Source organism: Haemaphysalis longicornis, unplaced genomic scaffold (genome assembly GCF_048455015.1).
Source record: "Haemaphysalis longicornis isolate Haplotype H1 unplaced genomic scaffold, Haemaphysalis longicornis Haplotype H1 scaffold_10, whole genome shotgun sequence".
NCBI classification, from domain to species: Eukaryota; Metazoa; Arthropoda; class Arachnida; order Ixodida; family Ixodidae; genus Haemaphysalis; species Haemaphysalis longicornis.
In genome coordinates this window covers 136,892,396-136,907,118 of record NW_027526204.1, presented here as the reverse complement: position 1 = coordinate 136,907,118, position 14,723 = coordinate 136,892,396, and the positions used below count along the sequence as shown (strand labels likewise).

The 14,723-nt window shown below is 49.8% G+C and overlaps 1 protein-coding gene across 1 annotated transcript in view; it reads left to right on the top strand.

Annotated features, from left to right (window-relative positions):
- LOC144159415 (uncharacterized) overlaps window positions 1-13,319 on the top strand; it is a 113,089-nt gene extending 99,770 nt beyond the window's left edge. Inside the window, exons 4-5 of the mRNA XM_077690888.1 lie at window positions 5,280-5,583; window positions 7,564-13,319. Coding sequence (XP_077547014.1) covers window positions 5,280-5,583; window positions 7,564-7,662 — 403 coding nt within the window. The 3' untranslated portion in view covers window positions 7,663-13,319. The remainder of the gene's footprint in view (window positions 1-5,279; window positions 5,584-7,563) is intronic.
- Window positions 13,320-14,723: the final 1,404 nt, after the last annotated feature.

Here is a 14,723-nt window from a genome sequence, read left to right as displayed (position 1 = left end):
ATATAAAAAATAGAGCCGTTTCCGAAGTGAACCTGCATTTTGTGTGACTCTGCTTTCTTTTATTTTGTTTATGTAGTAATTCTCTAATCGTTTGGTTTAATTGTTCGTAAACTAGCGATGCGAGTCTTCAAGGCTAGGGCGCATGAGCGCTCGCGCGCAAGAAATAATACCGGTCATTCCGATTCTCCTTAGGGGGACTTTATGTAGTTCAGAGTCTAATTAAAAGGAGTAGAAAAAGTCCTATATACTCTTAAAGTGACTTATACAAGATGCATACGCTTTGATTGATGAGACGTGACGGATTTTTCCGTCTGGGTGTTGCTGCGTTCTTCGCCGTGCTTGGCGATTTTCTTTTTAAATGTTATCGGGACTTCACAGTGTACATAGCAAGCGGACGGTCGTATTGTGCAGAGCAATGCTTTTTTTTTTTTTGCTTTTAACCGCTTTTGTGGGCGTTCCTATAAGAACGCGGCCGAATTATTTTTTCTTTTTTTTTTCTGGGGGGGGGGGGGGGGCGGGTTCACGCGCCTTAGTGGAGGGCTCCGGATTAATCTTTAGCGTACGCTAAAATCCTGACACGCGGGCTTTTCGCTTTCATTAGAAAAGCAGGAACCGCGACCGCGACCGAGCCCGCGTCCTTGGGCTCAGCAGCACAACGCCTTAGCCACTGAGCCACAGCGGCGGGTACGCGGCCAAATTTATACATGCGCGATACTTCGTTGTCCGATCGAAAGCATGGAATAGATAAACAGGCGGTTTGATGCGTTTTATAGATGTGGTCATTTTGCTTCTGCATCCCTTAAATCCAGTTCCGGAGTGAAACGTCACTTTTTCTCGTACCAGTGCAGCTAGGTTGTTTTAGCATTTTCGTTTTGCTCTCCACGAGTGTATACAAGGCAAGGAAGCGGTTATGCCTTCCTCAGATTTGATTTACAGCAACCTGAGTCAGGTTATAGGCTCCTTGGAGTAAGGCAATCGATTCGGCGCCGCTTCGTGGAACACCTCCGTGTGCCCATCCCGTCATTGATCAACGTGTTGCCGCGGGTGCATGCGTTACTCCGCTGCAGGCGTCGCTAATGCCCATCGATCGGGCATCGACGAACGCCGGGGTGTCGTCGGCGAGAATCGTGGCGACGGAGCATGCGGCTAGCGCTTGCTGTTCCTGCTGCGCCCGTGACCTAGTTCCAGGTGCACTATACTCGCACGCCGGATGAAAGCTGTCGCGGCCCCCTCTCTTTCCCTCCCTCCTTCGCTCTCTCTCCCTTTTGACAGTTGGTGTTGCTTTCGCTTACTGAATGCGGCTCATCCGATGTATTCAAAGCGGTGACTTTTAGTTTACTTTTGCGCCATGTTCAGCGTCCGTCGACCCCTCTTTGCTGTAATTTAAACGGGAACGGCGACAAATAGAGCCGCGGTGCTGACTCTGGGATTAGGGCGTCCGCTGTACGGTTGCTGATTCGGTTCCCTGGCGCAGAGCGCCTCAGGACTGCGTGTTTCTTTCGATGCGTTAGATCGACAGTTTGATTTTAACACGAAAGTGTTTTATTCCGGGATACAAAGATTTCACCGACGTCGTATCCGTCACGGAAATGACGCTAGTAACGAAGCAAGCGGCCTGTAAAGGGGGCACCCCTGCACACAGTGTCCTCTTGCGGGGAAGCAACCTTCAGTGCTAAATATGTTATACCAGAGCATTGAAAGACTCTGGTTATACTTAGGGTTGTTCGTTTTCGGGTTTGATATTTTAACACGAAATGGTTTTACGCCGGAATACACCGACATTTCACTGACGTCATATCCGTCGCGGAAAGGACGCCAGTACACCTTTGCCGAAGCGATCCGCCAGCAAGATGTCGCTCGCCAAGCACACCCACAAGACAGCCGCTGACCCGCAAATCATGCTCAGTTGCGGATTTCGCTGCCCATTTCACTCGCGTGTTTTACCCATTATTACGACAGAGGAATCAACCCCAGTCTTTTTTTAACTGCTTGCTCCCTCGCTTTAATTTCATTTAGCAGTGGGATTGGGTGCAGCCGCGCCTGCGTTTTTTCATCGACCTCAGCACTGTCTAAGTGGCCGCATAACGCATGCTTATATAAAATAGTTCTGGTCCGCGGGAACATTAACTTGCCGTAGGGGCGGGTCTTTGGCCAATTGGTGGAATTCCCCTGAACGAAACTCGTATAAAGGGTCCCAAGTTGTAACACAGCTTTTAGTACTTGTGGACAGTCGCCTTTTGCCTCCCCCCCTCCCCAAATTTGTGTGAAGATATTGCAGTCATCGACTTTCAGATGTAGCCAGTCAAAGTAGCCTGCTACGGACGTGTTTATGTCGAGCGAAGTTGCATGCCATGGGTTGTAACAGCTGTGCGAAATTCATGTTGTTACCGGAAGTTTCTTAAGCGCTCCTGCGGGTCCGCTCGGCCACGGCGAAATCACGAAGCGCAAAATACTGTTCGCGCAACGCCACAGCGCAGATCACAGTTGAAATCGTAGGCTTGAATTCGTCACGCCGCCGAACTCGCTCCGTTGGCCTTAGTGATTGGCCATTTGGGCGGGGAAGCAGACCCAGGGGACGTTCGTACAGCACGTTCCGGCACCCTGAGCACGAATAGCCCGCGCTGGTGCCGCAAAAGCAAACGCAAAAAGTAGTTCGGAAGCCACACCTGCGCGCGTGTGCAGTGGACACCGAATAAACACGTTTCCGCCGTGGCCGCGGGTAAGGAGACTGTCATATATGCGGCAACGACACGCCAAGTTTCCTAATCGAGCGGAAAACGATCCTGCCATCCACTAGTCGTTTGTTGTGCGCGGCGCCGACATCGCGGCCATTTCCAGCTGGGCGCACGGCTAAGGATTCGTGGAAAGCGGCTCGTGTGCAAGGCGCCACGTTCGGGTAGCTCCTTTGCCGCGAGTGCGAACGTACGGTTTAACGCACGGCTCGATCGAACGGGTAAAGGGAGTGAGAAAAGTGGGATAGAGTGAGGAAAATTTAGTGATACACAGGGCGAAACAAAAAAGGCAAGCCCACAGAAAACGAGAAACAACTGCGACGACCTGAGCGCTGGCTGTAAATCGCCAGTTACCCGCCGCGTAGGCTCAATGCCTGAAGGCGTTGTGGTCCTCAGCACAGCACGCGGTTTTGATCCCGGCCCGGGAGGTCGTTTTTCGCGTGGAGGCGAAAGAACGAGAAAACGCCCGTTCAGACGGGAATTCCGTCGCTTTGTCGCGCGACGATCGTTTTTGACGAATGGTTGGGACCAATTTTCGTCGCGCGACAGAATTCCCGTCGCTTCCCCTCGCTTTCGTCGCAAGTGTGAACGGGCGCCTTTAGGCGCGCGTTGAAGATCCTGGGGTGATCTAAATTAATCCGGAGGCCCTCACTGCGGCGCTCCTTGTAGATTGGGCGAGTGAAACACCCGAGAATTGAATTTGTATTTGAGAAACAATTAAATATACGTCCGTTTTTTTTTGTGTGCATCTTTTGTAATGCGTGAGCATCACTCAGGCATTCTTCGGTGCAGTTGGGAGACAAATGTCCTTCCACTCTGTAAAGAGGGATGACTAGCGAAGCTGGGCGCAGTGCAAGGGGTGCACGATACAATGTTTGTAATTTGCGATTGAGTACACTTCCTAGCTAATTAGCTGAATGAAACTTGTATGGACTGAAGTTTTACTCTGACGGACAAACATGGGGCTGTACGTTTCTTTCCCGCGTCGTGGGCATCTTACTGTCTCTATCACGTACACCAACCCGAACCAGTCGACCACGGAGGACAGCAGTCAGGTCGAATCGGGCCGTCAGACGTCCACGTTGAAATCTCCCGCCAACACAGCGGGCATCTCATCGGCAGGCGTGTGAAGCCCGCCTGCACGTGCACCCCCCCCCCCCCCCCCCCCCTTTTCCCGCCGCATGCAGAGCAATCAGTCACGTGCGCGTGCTTAGACGCGAGAGACCGGCCAAAACGTCGCTGCGGAAGCCCTTCAAGCTGTACGGAAAAAAAAAAAAAAAAGCTGGTCTCGACGTCACTGCAGAATGCGAAAAATTTCCGTTTTATCGCCGGCTATTTTGCTCTGCGAGGGTGGTTGTCCAGCGCTGGGGTGTGTGTGTGTGCGGGTGCAGGAGAAAGGGGGGGGGGAAGGAAGGGGGGGGGGGGGAGTTGGGGAAGGAAGGGGGGGGGGTTGGGGAGGGGGGTTCTTGACGCGACTTTCGTCTTTCGTGTAATGACCAGCTATGTCATTATCGAACCACAGTCTGTCGCACACGTTGGAGCTCGAGCCGAAATGACGATCGAGAATGCCTCTTTGTAAACTGGCGTACGCGCCCTTGAAGGCACTGTGCCGCATTCTCTGATTCTCTGACTCGCGGTTTGCATTGTTCGTTCACGCTCGTCGGACGCCGCATTAGTATCTACACGCCGTCGGCGATTACACTCGCGTCGCTGTTAGCGGCCCTGGTAGCATCGCATTTTTTCTTATGAGTAGGCTTCACCGTGCAACACACAGTGTGGGAAAGCCAACTTATAGAGACCAAGCTTACACCGTGCGCCTTAAAGTCAACTTTACATCCAAACGCAAGTGCATTGCTGGTAAGACATTTAATAGGGGCAATGTGAGCCATCAAGACGTGAAATTCCTTGCACCTTATAAGCGTAAGCTTGGTCTTTGTAGCTGACCAAGATTACACCGATGGCCTTAAAGGGGCCATGAAGACAAGATACAAGTTTGGTTGATTATAAAGACTACGATGTCCTGATAATGGTACCAATTTTATCACAAACCTCGAACAAATAATTGAGATATCGAGGAAAACAGGTGAAGAAGTGACGGCGTGCCCAGCCACTTTCAAGTGGTTTCTCTATGACATCACAAAGTTTTGTTTGGTAATTGGTGGCCGCCGACCTAAACCACCGTCAAAAACATGAACGGGTGGTTGTAGTGGGGCTTCTAGTTCCATTTGATCTCATCATTTGATTACAATGCGCAGCCAAAGCACTGATAACTATGTTTTTTGGCGATGGCTCATGTGACGTCACTCCTGTGTGTGGGTCAGAAAAGTGGGTACCAATTTTTTCAGGTATCCACAATTGGCATCGCATGGATCGGGAAGCCACACTGTTGTGCATTGCAACTAACAATTTATGTGCACGACTGATAAGATGTTCGCTAAAAAATTTGGCTGCATTTGGTGAGGAAATGCCGCGTGTTTTTCTTGGGAGGCGGTTCAGTCACTGGTGAATAAAGATGGCGGTGCTGGGGACGTGTGCGTGTGTGTGCAGCACTGAGAGTGGCCTGGACAACCCTTTCCGGCCGGACGGCGAGCTGAGCCGCGAGGCAGACACCATCGTGAGCCTGATCAAGGAGGGCAAGCCCATCACGCCGGTCAAGGGCGAGCCGGACGGCTTCTTCACCTCGCAGCTAGACGGCTCGGTCACCCACTCCTCGCCCCAGCACCAGCAGCTGCAGCAGGCCAACGGGGAGTCCAAGGTGTCGCCCAGCAAGGCACCTGCGCCCGTGGGAGCAGACAGGCCCGGCACCAACGGCTCCGCCGCTGTGCCGGGCGTCAAGAAGGGACTCGTCGAGGTGCGTGCAAGACCAGTGTCCCTCCTGTGCCATAGAGTTTCACTGAGGGAAATCTGGCGCTGCAGTCGTGGGCGCCGCCACTGCAGCTAGTGATGTTCCCCGCCTACTTGGCTTGGCTAGCCACGTGGCTTTATTTTTGTCCCAAAGCCAAAATCAACAAAAAAGGTGTAACATTTTTTTCTTTTTCACCTTCCATGAAGCTTTTAACCTTTTGGAGCTTCAATTGTATTAAACAAAAACAAATTTGAATAATTTTTTACAGTAGTATTGTTGCTTTTTTGCAGCCAGAGGCAACTTTTCAGCCTGTTCATGAGCCATGCCCAGGACAAGTGGATTGTGCCTGCCTGTTGCATGATGGAACGCTAACTGAAGCGCGGCTCCCCTAGACAGTGGCGGCAGATTTCCCTCTAGTATATATTAGCATGAAACTCTATGACCTGTGCTATGCAATGCATCATAGTAGGGCTGTGTAACACGGGCTTTGCAAAAAGAAAGAGGGGGAGAGAGAAAAACTGTAAAGTCTTACTAGAGTACCATGTCTGGCTAGTCAGTGTGAACTGAACGTACTAAAAACAGCGCAAAAAAGGAACCCAAGAAACACAAGCATGAGCACTGTAAAACCGGTATTTCAGCATGGCTTAGCCCCCACCACTGCCGTCTGGCCAGTCATGGACATTGTGTCCACTGTATGGCATGAAGCGCTACGCGTGTATGTGCTCTGGGTTTTAGTCGCGAACAGTTTTGTTGCGATTACCGACGCTGTGGTAAGAATAGAGCAGCGTGTGGAAGTTAGCAAAATGCGTGAAGGGTTTGTTAAACGCTGTGAAAATGTTGTTACCAAGAGTTACCAAATAGACCATAACAGCGAATGACATATGCACGTACAGTCTTTGTCAAAGTTGTCAATAGGCCAAGCCGGGAACGCACAGGCCGCGAAAAATTCTATGTACTAGCTTACGTCCGGAGCAAGGCTGAAATGTTCTATGCCGCCAGCTAGAGAACAAGAGAAAACACTTTTATTTCTTACTGTCATAAAATGTTTTTGACACATTAAAAAGTAAAGCTTATTCTTTGAATTCCTTGTGGTCGAGGATGTTTAGGATTGACCTAGAAAATCTTCACAAAGGGTGTACATGCACAGAGAAGAGAGAGACGAGGGACAGCAAAAATGGGTTTGCTTGAGCTGCCACAGCAGAGCCAGAAGCAGGATGCCTTAGCAACTACATGTGTTGGTTCTGAAGCATCCGTGCGTACATAGTGTGTCTGGACCGCATATTTGTGGGTTGTCAATGGGAGTGTCAATGGCAGTGCATGGGAAAGTGGGTATAATGTGATTGGGTACAGTCGACTCTTGACAATTGGAAGTCACTTAATTGGAATTTGCAGTTAGCTGGAAGTGATGCATTGGTCCCGGAAATTTTACATGCAATTCAATGCAAGAAATTGCTCGATAATTCAAAGTTATAAACCAATTGTATCTGTTAATTGGAAGGTATTTCGAATAAAAAGCATCAAGGTGATCGTCATTTCTCGATAAAATTTCAAATTTGTAAGCGCCAAAACTTTGCCGTGGTCTGTACTATGTTGGCGCCATCGCAACTGAGCCAGTGCACAGTCGATAAAGCGATGGGTCTGTTGAGAGTCACGCCAGCGTACGCATCCCTCTCTTTTCAGATCCTCAACCTTTGTGGTTGCTTACAACATTGTGTGAGCACTGCGTGGTGGATGTTTCAAGCTTCGATTTTAGCCATAAGTCTCAACTGTCACGGCAACCCGTGTCGTACGCTTGAATTGGCGACGAAAGTCCAGATTCTGAACAAAATCAAGAAGGGAGATGTGTTGAGGACTAATGGCAATGTTGTTGCTGTGCTTTTTGTTTAACTGGGAGTTTTTTGTGGTCCCCATGAACTTCGTATTTACGGAAGCCGAGTGTTATAGAGCAAGGTCAGCTTTGGTGTGCTCATTCAAGTGCCATCGCAGGTGCAGCATGGGATCGTGGTGCCGCCTTCCGACTCCTCCACCGTGGAGCAGGTGATGATCAAGAAGAAGCCAAAGTGCAAGTGCTGCGTCATCCAGTAGGCGTCGTGGCTTGTGGACACTGCTATGTGCCGGCGGGCGCCGACTGCTTCACTGTGCCTCTACATGGGTGTCTCTGTATCTCTCTCCCCCTCCCTCTCGCTCGCTGTTCTCTGGCTTCTTTTTTTTATTTATTCACCCCGTAGATGAAGCTGCTGAGCAGCCGATGGACTAGGGCGGCTTTCGCGCCGCGCCGACCAAGCGGGAGTTGTCGTCGTCGTCGTCGTCAAAGTGAATGCGTCGTGTTTGCGATCCGAGCGTGCCTTTGACAGCCCCTCCTTCGGGAGGAAGCTCCTCCCGTTCCCGGTATCGTTCCCGAGTAATGGCGTTCCAACTAGCGGCGGCCCGCCCATGTTTGTTCGGGCAGCACCGGTGACGTGTGTCAGGCACCTTCCCGTAAGGCTCCTCTCCTACGGTCCGTTCCGTCTGGCGGCCGCAGGCGCAGGCATGCTTTGGCGGTTTGCAAAAGGCAATGCCGAAACACTATTTTATGACCAGGCCTGCTTGAGTGTGGACTTTAAAAAGCCTACGTTCTCGACGTATAATGTTTACTGATAGTCTCGATGCTTATGTTGTATTCTTCTCATTGTGTGTGATATCAATGGCCGACCACACCGGTGATGCATGGCGTTGGCGTTAGTGGGATTGATGTCATATTGGGCTATGTTCTTCTTCATGTAGATTTGGCAACACAGGGATAATAACAGCGTGTGCTGCGGGTCTATCGCCTTAGCTCAATGGCCGTATGACAGGTCTCTTGCCCAGTGATGTTTATTGCAGAGCGTGCCTCTTGGCACCTTTGTCCCCCAGCGGTAATGGGCTGATTAGCTAGCTGAAAACGTTTGTGCCCGGTGGACGGTGTAATATGTATTTGGCAGCTTACAAGACCATCCACCTGACTTCATTCCTGAACCACTTTCACGGCTTCTCCGAAGATCTCTGAAGGACAGCAGCAAAAAAATCCAGTGGTTTCTGGAATAGATAGGTGACTGAGAGCTGTCGGGATTGTCGGCTCCGTCGGTGAGCTGTCTCACTTGGGCGTACCAGCCCTTGCGGCCAGGTGCGGAGCCGCGCCTGTATCAGCTGGAGTCTTCGTTTCGGGTGTGTCTGTGGAGGACGCGGGCCAGGCTTTGACTGCCGTGTGATATGCAGTTCTCTCAACCGCCTTTTGCCCGAGCAAGAAGCCAGGCAGCCTGACGACGTTTTTTGGCGCGAGTTGTCGCAAGCGCGCCGTAAGGTCGTTCATATGCCTATCTGGGGGTGGAGCCGTGTGTTGCCAACTAAAGTCGCTGGACACTGGAAAAGTAAAATAACACTTCATGTGCTAATCGCGAGTCTGATGCCGCGTGTCGAAGTTTTTCCTTTGAATGATGTTGCAGCCTCGCATGTGCTGGCATCTAAATAACTTTCGCGGCAGCTCCCGAACACTGTGCAGCTAGGCCCTCACGACAAAAATACGGGCAGCTACCTACAGAACTGGCGAAGCACATGCACGTGTCGAGGTCGCTTTCGTACGCACATGCAGGCACGTGCGCAGTCCTTGAGTTGGCGATTAGCCGGCTGGGAGGATGCCACCTTTCCAGTGCCTAGCGACTTTACTGCCAACTGCCCCCTCCCTCAGTTTCGCACGCGTGAACGCGTGGCACACCACACATACACAGTTAATATATTTTGTCCTGCTTTGCGTGTTACCGTAGGTGTACATAAGCGGCACACATTATGGCGGGCACTCCTCTCCCTCTCTCTTTCCATGCGCCGTCAGGTGCGTGGCGCCCTCTCTCGGGGCCGCGCACATACGCGCTGGCGCTGCGAGCGCTGGCCGCCGCGTATCGTAAGATGGCGGCAGAGTGTACAAAGGCTTGTTCCGTTCCTTCGCTAGGTTCTTTTATTGCAATGTTTAGGCGCCCCCTTCTGTTTTCTTCCTCTTCTCGGCTGGTTTTTAGTCGCACTTTTTAATGAGAGGGGTTGTTTTCGTCGAGGTGGCCCATCGTTGGACGTCGCCGTACATGCAGCGAGATGCGTCCCTTTCGATTAAGACCCTTGTGCAGCGCACTTACCAGACCCATTCGGGTGAAATTTGTTTTTGTTGAGATCTTGCATATACTGTCAAAATTGCAAAATTTTCTGCAAGATTTGCCTCGTCCTGTAGCAGCGAAAGTGGGAGGGCAGCTAAGTGAAGTCCGAGCTTGTGACGTGACGTCGTTGGGGGTTCAAATTGATTCGTGGGTGCGGCGTGATTAGACATTTATTTTTGTGTTCGCAGCTGTGTGACAGGTGCGTGCATGCAGAGCTACTCGCACCTACCTACGCTAGAAACCACGACAGCATGACTTCGCATGGAAATTCTTGTTATGTGTATCACGAAAGAAGGTAAATACTAGAAGCGGCACTTCGAATCGTGTAGACATTGTTATGCAGCTGTTACGCTGGGCCCTTTTGCAGAAATATTATTTCCGATTGAATAATGAAGCTGTGCGCGCTGAAGGAAATGATTATGGACTAATACGAATGTACAGGCAGCTCCACAAATAGTGACATTCAAGATGTATTCTAAGCTCCTTTTTCCTCCATCATGTGGATCTAGCTGATGCGGTTGCAGTCGCAGCGTTCATAGTGTAGGCTTGTATACTCGTTACTATCAGTCACCCTTCACTAAAAGATTATGAACTGTAATGGTTATCGGCGTTGATTAGGTGGCAGCTGCCGACATGGAGACTGTTTTTAAAGGATTCTCGTTTCCTCACTTGGCATTTGGCGAGAACCTGCGCAATGGAATTCGAAGCTTCCCACGTTGGCAAGCGGGCCGCGGTCTGGGCTTATGCCTGGCATCCTCACTGCCTCCACTGTAGCCGTTCCGGACGCAAAGTAAATCATCTCTACCACAAAAGCGTGTGTTCAGAACCGGTTACCCGCAAGCAAAATCGTTCTTACGCCAGCTGCAGTCTGAAACTGTCTGTGGCTTGTTGGCTGTCACGTGCTACCATACCAGCTGTGTGTCCAGGATGTACACCTGCCCACGAGCCCAGTCGTGCATTGCTGTGTTCCCCCTTGTCGCCTGTGGTGGCACATTACCGACTCCCGGAGACAGGTCGACTTTGCTTTGGGCGAGACCAAAATGAAGTTTGTCTCACTGTTCGTTGTGTTGTGCGCTTAGCCGTGTTTAACTGGCGAGCGGCAAGGTTTTAGCCTGGAGGGATGTGAGGTATGACACGATGTCAAATACATCTCGGTTATCTCTGGAACGAAAGCAGCTATTTGGATTCAGGCCCACTGTTCTGGGAAACAAGGTAAGAGACATGTTTTCACAGCGCAAGGAATGTCTTGCAGACAAGTAGAAGCCGAGTAACGTTATGAAATGTACATTCGCGTTCGATATTATCTGCAACGCTCAAGTATTTGCAGCTTTTTACCAGCTGAGCTTAAGATTGAAAACTCGTGAACACGTTTTTATTAGGCCGACAGTGGCCACTGCATCAGTTTGGCTGCCGATTTTTTATGCGCAGGTCTCGGGAGGTACGAGTGCTTGAATACATTTTGACTCCAGGTCATACAGAGTGCGACTTTATCATCTGTTCAGCATGTTGATGAGGTTTCCCGGCTGCAGTAGACCGTTTATTGTGCAACCTGAACCGCTTGCCAAGGCTTTTCAGTACTGCTAGAAGCAATGCAGGCACGTTCGAATCGACATCATTCTGGCTGGCGAGAAGCTGAACTCCCAACGTTTGTGCAGTGCTGAAACTGTTTTTACTCTTCAGCTGTGACGCCCTTGACAGATCTTACAATATAAGCAAGAGGCATGTCTGGAAGTTATCTCACATTACTTCTCGCTACTGGAAAGCCGTGACAATCTGCATATCCTTAACAGGAATACGTACCTCAAGAGCGGCAAGCAACTGCCATGGCCAAAACCTCGGTATTGGTAGTAGCAGTGAACCGAAGCCATTGTACGAATACCAGGCAGCTTTTGCTTTCCAGTTTTTTTGTTTTTTTTTGTCTGTTGACTGTGGCTGGATGTTGGGTAGAACGATGTCTGATGTGCTGTTAGAGAGAGAGACCCAGTGTCGCCAATCGTGCATGGCAGTCCATAGTGTGACGTTTTGTGGTTGGATTCTTGGCATGTTCTTTCTTCTGTAGCCCGCTGCTCTTGCCTCGTGCACAAATCTGCACATACGGCGGCCGGAAGGTCTACAGGTGCGAGCAGTGTGGTGTCTCGGGGAACTTAAGTCTGTTTATGTGCATTTTGCCTCTCTTCTTTCACTTTCCTTTCTCCGTCTTCATTGGTTACAAGACCGCATACCATTGGGAACTCCGTACTGAGAAGCTATGAACATGTATTATGGTAGCTTCACGGAACCAGTACAGGTGATGTGTCACTATAGAAGTCTGATAAGTGTTGCCAGGGGAAGGCATAATGCTTTGGCATTCTAAGCAAGTATGCAAACTTAAGTGCCAGAGGAATTTTTTCCTGAAGCACGCAAATTGTGAATGAGGTAACCGTAGGGGTACCAAAACGTCAAACTGCCTTTTTTACTTGGTCATTGACCTGCGTTCCATCATTGCATAAACGCTATAAAACTACGAGTGACGCGTGCTAGTTTCGCACTTTATTTTTCCTCTTGGCACCCTTTAGCTCATATTCAATGTACCCTGAAAACCGTGTTCCAAGTGGAATCCACATAGAGTTGTGGATAACCCACTTGCCTGTCACTACGCATCTCTGGGTGCACTTCCCATCCCACTCGTATTTTTTATTCATTACGTGACGATGTACCGGTTTTCGCTACCATCCACTGCAAGCGGTCACTGTCAGATTTTTTTTTACTCATGGAGCATATAAGGCTTTTGCGTCAGTATCCTTATGTTTGCATCTGTTCAAAACACAGGCAGCATATAATGGCAATGAGTGTAATGCACACCAAAGCGATAATGGTTGATGAATATTGCTCGGTACTTGATTTTAGTGCTACGGCTATATTCAATGCCCAACATGTAGCTGGTAATTTTTCGGTACGTCCGATTTCTGGCCATTGTGGCAACGCAGTAGCTGATTTGCCTCTAATCATGAGGCCACTGGATTATTTCTGGGCTGGGTTAACTGTGCTACAGAGGTGGGGAACAATATCTCTGGGCTCACTAAGGAGCACCATGTAAAACGAACGATTCCTTAGCCCGATACGCTGCATGTGGTCGAACCGATGTTACTTTCAAATGCGAGTTTTTTCCCCAAAAAGAAAGCGTCCATGCATTAACATCTGGGCACAAATTCGTGCCTGTAAAGTGTAATTCGCAGGCTTGTACTGGTTTTGAACAGTGTGATCTCTTTCAAACTCAGCAGCACAAGGTTGGGAGCAGTTTTTTTTTTGTGAACAGGCTTGTCACGTGGCGCCGTATGTGCAGAGGTGTGTGCGATGCAAACTGGGCGGATAGTGGATGGATGATGCCAGGCGCGCGTGCCGGACTGATAAGGTGTTTGTACTGAGTGTGTCGTGCACAATGGAGCACTTGGCTGAGGCGTGCCGAGGCCATGATGGGTTGGGACGCGATGCTGGCGCGAGAGAGCGTGCACTGTTGCGGACCGACGATGGGCCGGCGATTGTACAAAACTTGAGACGGGCCCTGTGTAGGCTGGTCTGAATAAAAATGTGCACCTGCAGATGAAAGCACTGCCTCTTCCGCATTGCGTCTCTTCACCTGGCTCCACTTTGAAATTCCGCCACTGTAGAAGGGTGGACACAGCACCATGAAGAACGTGCGAGAGGAGGCACAAGACCGACCAACAAACGCACAACTGTCAGGTGAGTGGTCTGTCGCGACAGCTCCCGTAATAAACTCCCCCGGCGATGTGTCAAAAGTGCCGGCAACGTGGATAGCATCAATAATTCGTTGTAAATTGTTTATGTAGAAGGCTCCTCTCTCTGTAGTCAAAGCGGCAGAAGAATGCGATTGGTTTTGTGCTTAGTGAGGTGAAACAAGCTTTGCCACAACTGTAACACTTTAGGGGTGATCGGTTGTACGAGGTAAGGTGACTACTATTACTTACACAAAAGCTGCTCAGGTTGCCAACTAAGCCAGCTGGCTCATACCTGTAGGTAAACGCAACACACCAAAACACTTGTAAGCGTGGAGCAAGTTGGGTCTACTATATTAATTCTCATGCAAGACCAGAGAGAGAGTGGATGAACTTTATTGTCTCTAACTGATTTCGGTCAAGTACAAGCTCGTCAGTCTGCACAATGGTCAAGGATCGCTGTGCAGGTCCGGTGCCGGTGGTTGGAAATGCTTTCTGGAGCTCCTATGTGATCAAAGAGAGGGATTAATAAGAGGGGGAGAGGGGGGGGTAGGGGTGCCACGCATTCCCAAATATCAACAAGGGGTCAGAATAAAAAAAAAGAGGAATAGCCGGGGGTAACCACGGAGAAAGATGTAGCATTCGTAGAGCTTTTAGTGAGCGTTGATTAACGCAACGTTTTTAGGCCATGGCAAGGACTTAGGCAGCCATGACACTCCACTGCAGTTTTACGCAAGGCACACCGTCCCGGGGACGTGGCAGCCGAAGCCTCTGCAAGTAAGTTGCCGTCAATATCTGTGACGGACAACAATGTATGTGTTCGGCTAGACTTTGCTTCTACAAGTGACTGGACTGCATCCATAAACTAAGGCTTCATTCCAATTCGCGGACAGCTTGGCAGACGGCTTACGAAGCAGTCTAGTTAGACAACTAAAGGAAGAATTGGAATGGCGCAGGGGTCACCAATGCAGACGGCAACCTCGTAGCAGACATGTTGAGTAACGCAAGCCGCATGTCTTGCAAATATAATTACCGTTACTATTACAAACATAAAATTAAAACTAAGCATCTTCATTCTAGAAAGTTACGCTAAATATTTTAATAAAAGAACAAGTTAGTTTGTAAGAACATTAATATGCAAAACGGTGGCACTGGCGTTACTTTTTAGTGTAGACGGGAAGGTAGCCTGTATCGTTGCTGACTTCGATGCTGTCTCCTCAAAGCAGTCTTCACTGACCGCTTCATTCGAATTGGAACCGGGCTTAACATGGTGAAC